Consider the following 7,495-nt stretch of genomic DNA (forward strand, 5'->3'; position numbering starts at 1 on the left):
TTCACTAACAACAAAAGAATCAATGTATAAGTCGCTAATTGAAACCCGGCATGTTCATTTATTCATTCCTTGTTACAATTTACAACTTACAAATTTCACTAGTTAATTACTTATTAATTGAATCAACAATTTGGTGCACCCTTAATCCAACTTTGTAAAAAGTATTAGCAAGATTCATAACAACATAATCAATCGAGTTTAGAGTTTACTATTCATTAAAACACCATTGTAGTATATATATATATACTAGTCACTTACCCGCGCGATGCGGCGGGAGTGGCGATTTACAATAGGATACTCGTTTACCGTTAGTTTATCCGTCGTCTCGTGATATATCGTATAGTACTTAAGTTAGTTTTCTTATTCGTGATCTTCTACAAGAATAGTACAAAACATGGAAGTAGATGTAATTAAAAACAAGAAGAGTTCAAAACAGTCAAGTAGCTGGACAAAACAATAAAAACAAAATGCGGGGAGTCTCTTGTATCTCTTCCTGTTTTACCAATACATCCGTTCGCTTATGACTTTCTTGTATCTTCTCCTCTCCCGTACCAGATTTCGACACATAAAAAAATGTTACACGCTTACAGGTGCTTTAAAATAATAATTAAAAAGTAATTTCTGGAAGCAAATAAGGCACAAAATCTACTAACTTACCTTCGTTTTGATACGGATGCGATTAATTAATCACGCAACACTTCCTGGTAGACAACATTTGATGTGTAAACTCCCCGTTGTTTGAATTCTTTGGTGAGATGTACCGACACCTTCGTACTTTGTCTTGAAATCCCTCTTGATAACGCGACATAAAGTTGTCCATGTGAAAATACAGAATCCGGTAGATAAATACCAACGTTCGGAATTGTTTGAGCTTGAGCTTTATTAATCGTCATGGAAAAGCTAAGTCGAATTGGAAATTGTTTTCTTTTCAGCTTGAATGGGAACATGTCATCTTCAAAAAGGGTTAGAGGGATTCTTGGCAAAAAAACTCTTTTTCCGGCATGTTGACCGACTGCAATTTCCGCATCAATAACATTTCGCATGAAACCCTTACATATCAACCGCGTGCCATTACACAGGCCATGTGATGGATCGATATTACGTAACAATATTATTGGGCATCCAATTTTTAAATGAAGCTTATGAGGCGGCAAACCACTAACATTTAGCGAATTAAAAACTCGATCGGATAGAAGTTGCGCTGATCGTCTTCAGCTTCATCAAAACTGTAATAAACTTTTTCCTCCCCTTGAAAAATTTCAATCATTTGATTATTAATCTCGTCAACACTATCATTTTTAGTGGACAATATTGCTCTAGAGATTATATAATCTGAAGAATATACATTATCTTCAATTGATGGAAAGATGGCATGGATCAATTCTTTTATAGCGTTTTCTCTGTTGTTGCACTGAATTGTCATGTCATCGGGTATGCGGATATAGTTTCCTTCGATTGGTTCTTCAGTTCCATCGCCGACTCTTAAAAGAAATTTAGAAAACCATGGATCTTTCAGCGCTCTCATATTTATGGTCAACCGCATCTTCTTAGTCAAAGACCAAAGAGGTGACATTCGTACGCTGGAGTCTACAATCTGTGCTCGAGTGCCACGTTTAATAACCGGCAACACCTGTCTGAAGTCACCTCCCATAACCATTATCTTTCCACCAAATGGGAGACTAACACCTATAATGTCTTGGAATGTACGATCGACTGCCTCTATCGCTTGTCGTTTAGCCATCGACGCTTCATCCCATATGATTATTTTGGCAGAGCGAATCAGTTTAGCGGCCCCATTCTGTTTTTTAATATTGCACATTGAATTATTTTCAAGATTAAGAGGAATCTTGAATCTCGAGTGAGCCGTTCTACCTCCTGGCATATTATTAGCCGCTGCACCTGATGAAGCTGTTGCGAGAGCAATAAGACCACGTGACCGAATTTCAGCAAGCAAGGCAATGTACAAAAATGTTTTTCCAGTTCCACCTGGACCATCAATAAAGAACACGCCTGGAAGATCATTATCAACATGCATCATGATCTCATCAAACACGTTTTTTTGGTCCGGATTAAGTGAATGTTTGGCACTCAAGTGTTCAGGTTCCAAAACAATCCCATACTCTTCTTGTAACTCACGATAACCTGCATCTTGTAAGTTAACATCGTCTGTTATCTTAGGAAGGTCGAATTCATTGAAATTTTTACCCATGGATTGTACCAAGACACTTATTTCGGTAAGAACCATATTTTGAACTCGTTCTATACTTTGACAGTGTAACCGATGATCTTCAGATAGTGAATCAAAGTGGTCATTCCATAACTTTCGAATATCTCCAGGTTGGCAAAAAATCATTATGGTCGCAAATAACCTTCTAAGAGCATTGGGAAACTGAAACGTAGAGGCTTCTTCGAGACATTGTGATAGATATTCATCGTCTTCTATTAAGCCTAACTCAAGAACTGCTTTCCGAAATGTCGCACACCGTTGACCATTAACTGTGCAAAGATGTTCAAAAGAAGTAGGCCCTCTGACATTTGACAAAAGTAGGCGTAAGTAGTACCTTTCTCCTTCGGCTGGATTAGCGGAAACCATACGACCTCTTTGTTTTTTACCGAAACGACGACTCCAACGGCGTGTGCTTCCATTCCAAGTAAAGTGTTTTGGAAAATCTTTATACAAATGTACCCTTGCTGTTTCATCGTTTCTATTCTGATCAAAAAATGCCGTTAGCATGGTTCTCTTATCCCTTTCCCTATCAACAATATTAGGCATCAAGTCATCATCTCTAAATCTAACCATCTGATTATTTGGGAGATGAAGTTGTAAGGCTAGAACAGCAGGAAAGATTTGAGAAAGAGAGAAGGAAAAAATGCGCCACATAGCCTCTGGGGGCGATATGTAGCGTGCATCTTGAAATCTTTTTATCTCATTAATAACAACCCCTGGCTCACTTTGATCGACTTGAATAACCTGTTTGTCATGTCCTTTATAAACATATTTGAAAAGATATTTCACAGATTTTATACTTGAGCAAACTTCAACATTCATGTGGCAGTTAAACATCATCAAAAGCCTTGGGTTATATGGGACCACCCATCTATTATCAAGTGATTGTCCTCGTAGGTCCACTTCTATCCCGGTGTCTCTCCTTCGATACAACGGATACGAATCTTCTCCTTGTGTCGTCTGTTCGTTAAATTGTCTAGGATAGCGAAAACGACAAATTTTAGGATCACCCTGCATACAAGGACCGCTTGATCGTAAATTGCCGCAAGGACCGTGAATCATGTGCTTGACAACCATCTCATGCAATCTGGGATGTGTTAGTTTGTTAGGAATTTCAGCACACACAACCTTATCATAATGGTCCGCGTTATTGATCTTGTGTTGCGGGTACATGATTAGGAGAAAATGTGCGTGCGGCAAACCCCGCTTTTGAAATTCAATGACATAGACGTATGCCTTAACTTCCCCGAGGACATGTTTCTTGAAGAGTTGATCCTTAAGATCTTCTAATTTAGCCCGGAACACTCTTGAAACAAGGTCTGGACGATCTGTAGCAGTTTGACCAACATGTAAGTTATCACATATCTCAGGCCACTTAGGATTACATGTCATTGTAAGGAATACATCAGGCTTGCCGTCGTCTTGAACTAACGTCATCGCATCTAGAAACCGACGTCGCATGTCGCGAGGCCCCCCGATGAAAGATGCAGGCAACACAATTCTTTTCCCGACTCTGTTTGCATGAACCTCGCCAGTATTGACGCAATCCACAATACCTTGGTACAATTCGGCCCGAATCTTATCCTGGTTTCTCTCACAAAATTCTAAGCGTGACGTCTTAATTTTGATGTAAACATCAACCACAAACTGCTGTAGCAGCCTACCACCGAACAAAAGCACATTATCGGTAGATCGAATCTGGAACTTGTAACAGTAGTACTCTCGTATAGCCACGGTTGTTCTACCACTTCGTGTGTTAGCCTCTGAACGATGAAGATGTATTAAAAACAAACAGTTAATAAAAATAAAACGCATTACGCTATTTTTATGATCTTCACTTAAAAAGGATAACAAATTGTTGGTACCTTCCATTTCTCCTTCGATGTTGTCATTGTTGCGAACCTCATTGATTGATACTCCTTGACGTGGTATGTTAGCATGCCAACCCGACTCACCATTAGGAAAAAATAGAGGATACGACAATGGATCGTAACAACTGAAGTACGGCTGAATAGTTTGTCTATATTCAGACCTACCGTACACTACAATACTTCGTTTATACGAAGTGATATTGTCATTACCTTCAACCCAAATACCAGCAACCTATATAATTGTGAACTATAAGTAAGTAAAATAAGCAATACTATTAAATAATTGCAATTAATATAATATTATATATACCTCCGATGTCGTTGGTCGGTTGTACACCCTTTGGTCAAGTTCAACCGAAGTATTCAAAGTGACTCTATAGTTGTCCAGAGGTCCTAGTTCCGCAAGTCTTCTAAATGTATCGACATATGGGTTTGTAGAAAGAACGCGTGTTAAAATCTGAGTAATACGCCGATCAAGATTTGGCCATCGGAGTCTGTGATCTAACTCAGTATCAGGATCGTAAAAATACAACTGCAAGTACCTAGGAGTCCCATCCCTCGGAACTAATTGGTCGATTCTGTGATATATTCCTTTATGTGCACGAAAAGTATATACGCCGTCTCTCATATTGTTCAATGTATCATCCAATGTCACACCCATTGAGGCAAAAGAAAAATTGGTGTTATAAGCACGGATGTTTTGCCTAAACATATCTCCAATTTCATCTTGAGACGTGAAAAGTCGGTACAATTCCTCTGGAATTTCTAAGTTTGCTAACTCGGTTTTCCCACTCATACAACAAAAGGTATCAAATTCAAATTGAAATCGTTTTGCTCCACAATTAGGACATGCGCCTCGTTCCTTTAAAACACGATGCTCTCCAGGTACACCATTGTAAACAAAATTATAAGGATCATCTTCTACGCTCCCATGTTGGAGGGAAGGTTGATCAACTACTTCAGCAAATTGGGGTAATAAAGTACGCGGATGAATTTGAATACCTAAAAAAATTGGTGTATTAAGTAATGAAGGTTGTAAAAGATGTCAAGTTCGAAAAAGAAATCATTGTTAAATAAATAGAAACCTCGTGATGTTCTATGCCTGACTACGTCAATTACAGATGGGAATGTGGTTGTCGGCGTAACATCATCTATCTATCGGGGTTTGGTTGACTTGACTGCCATTTGAAATACGCATTCCATTATCGTTTGGTGTATTAGAACATCCTTTATTGTACTCCTTGCATTTTGTAGTAGAAACACTTGAGGCGTTCTCATTTGTTGTTTGTGGAAATTGAGTAATATTAGTTTGTAAACTTCTTAACGGTGTCCTTTCTGTTGACCTATTATTCATTAAAGATATTGATGAAGCACTTTGGGGGGCATCACCACTCCCAAATTTAGATACTTTGTTATTTTCTTTGCGTGCAGCATAGTATCTTTTTTGATACTCTTTTCGTTTTTCAGCTTTAGTAGATGCACTCGAGCTAGAAGCATGATTTCGAGGGTTTGAGAGTCCATTAGTCATTGTAAATTGATAAAATGACAAATACCTTGCAAATTAAATAAAAGAGAGTTATCATAGATGATGAAATTCTCAAATCATAACAACATTCCAACACATAACTTAGAGAAAAACAAACCGAATGATAACATTGAAATACATAATGATAACATTAAAATACATGACTTAAACGGAATATCATGACTTAGAGAAAAAAAAAACACAAATCCTTAAAACATTGACATACATAATGATAACATTAAGTGAAAGCCAATCTAAATACTTGGTGAAACAATAGTCTGCACAAACACCGCACCCTTAAAACCTCGAAACCAAGAAACGGGATAAAAACATTCGAAGGGCTTCATATCCATTTCAATTGTAAACAACTTCCCTAATTTAGTCATCACAAACCAATTACCATTTGTCACATAATGTGTTATATCGCACCACAATGACAATGATATCGGGGGGATCGGAGGACATGATAAGACCTTAATCCAGTAATCCCCTTGTAGTGTTCATAGGTCAATTGTCATCTCAAACATGCCAGTGCTAGCAAACATGTGAAGCACATTTTTTACATTAACTAAAACACCTTGAACCATTCCTATAGAAGGAACGGGTGGAAAGCTTATCTCCTTGAACTGCTCCGAATTAACATCAAAACAAATCACCCTTTTCGTACCTCCAAGCCAACATTCGCAAACAGTGAAATATAGAGTACCACCACAAAATGTGCCAGCTGACCAATCGAAATGAGGGCTTAGGTACTCTTGTCTTGTTATGAAAGGAATATTTCTCCAAGAGTCTACTTCCCTAGAATAAACATAGACACCAAGTACACCACTCCTACGCTTTATATGCAAGACCTTGTAATCATCGTCAGCGTCAACGTACAAACCAACGGCATCAAGGTTATTTATATAGAATCCATGAGAATTAGGAGTTGACAAACGCTTGAAAGCAGTAGTTGTTGGATTCCAAAGAAGCAGCTCGTATGTATGATTCAAGCAAACATACAACAATCCATTCAAATGTGAAAGTATTGAGACATCATTATTTTGGTGATGGAATGGAAATGTAACTATGGAGCTTGGCCCATAGTCATTGGATTTAGAGATGATCGGACGAACATAGCACGTTAGGTCGTCAATTAGTAGAACTCTCTGGTTAGATGAAACTAATGAGCGAGAACAATGTATCCTTACGAAATCTTGTGTTGACAATAACGCATACCATTGCTTACATACACTCTTAGAACGACCTACATCCTTTGCTGGCAGCCTGGTTAATATCTCAAACACGATTGTATGAATAGGAAGGTCAGCCATGGTTATACCTTCGTTTAAGACAGATAATGATTATTTAGTTGTCCAATCTAAGAAGATTATACTTTGGTGAAAAATAGGTGTAACCATTACATGTAAATCAAGTAATATAACATACTTGTAATAACAAAGTAAAGTATACTTCTACAATTACATCAATATGAGGGAAACAAAAAGCAAAACACGAAACACCAAGAGAGACTTTAATATTCAACAACTAAACAAATAACAACACCAAATGTTTCTAACTTAAACACAAACTTGGATAACGATCCATAATTTACATATCCCGTGCCTCGACTATATCCGGTTCGTACGTAATCGTAGTCAACTCCGTAGACTTCAAAATATTAACTGAAATAACAAATAAAATATAACTTTTATTAAACTACATGAGCCATTAAATCTAACTAATTATTAGAATGTTCATGTGTAAAGCATAACATACTATCTGGTAGATGAACCAACTTGAGACGTGATACATATATGATAGACCTTTGTAGCACGGCTCGAATGGAACGTATAACATCGGAAGGCTTCAGGGCAGACAAAAACAATTGTA

The 7,495-nt window shown here is 37.7% G+C and overlaps 2 protein-coding genes across 2 annotated transcripts; both read right to left on the reverse strand.

The window, feature by feature from the left end:
- Positions 1–1,165: 1,165 nt before the first annotated feature.
- Positions 1,166–5,626, reverse strand: LOC110881586. The gene is made up of 4 exons (XM_022129797.1): positions 5,293–5,626; positions 4,409–5,100; positions 4,093–4,330; positions 1,166–3,990 (listed from the first exon to the last, which is right to left on the reverse strand). Exons 1-4 carry the CDS (start codon positions 5,624–5,626, stop codon positions 1,166–1,168), a joined length of 4,089 nt encoding a protein of 1,362 aa, XP_021985489.1.
- A 497-nt stretch (positions 5,627–6,123) lies between these two features.
- Positions 6,124–6,936, reverse strand: LOC110881587 (F-box/kelch-repeat protein At3g17530). Its single transcript, XM_022129798.1, has one exon. The coding sequence runs from the start codon at positions 6,934–6,936 to the stop codon at positions 6,124–6,126; it is 813 nt and encodes a 270-aa protein (XP_021985490.1).
- Positions 6,937–7,495: the final 559 nt, after the last annotated feature.

This window comes from Helianthus annuus, chromosome 10, assembly GCF_002127325.2.
Source record: "Helianthus annuus cultivar XRQ/B chromosome 10, HanXRQr2.0-SUNRISE, whole genome shotgun sequence".
In the NCBI taxonomy this organism is placed as follows: Eukaryota; Viridiplantae; Streptophyta; class Magnoliopsida; order Asterales; family Asteraceae; genus Helianthus; species Helianthus annuus.

Excerpts from the sequence above, each read along its gene's own strand:
- LOC110881586 (XM_022129797.1), bottom strand. The coding sequence starts at position 5,626 with ATGACTAATGGACTCTCAAACCCTCGAAATCATGCTTCTAGCTCGAGT. Across the intron at positions 5,101-5,292 it reads ACCAAACGATAATGGAATGC|GTATTCAAATTCATCCGCGT; the intron begins GTATTTCAAATG and ends CAATTTTTTTAG. Across the intron at positions 4,331-4,408 it reads ACCGACCAACGACATCGGAG|GTTGCTGGTATTTGGGTTGA; the intron begins GTATATATAATA and ends ACAATTATATAG.
- LOC110881587 (XM_022129798.1), bottom strand. The coding sequence starts at position 6,936 with ATGGCTGACCTTCCTATTCATACAATCGTGTTTGAGATATTAACCAGG.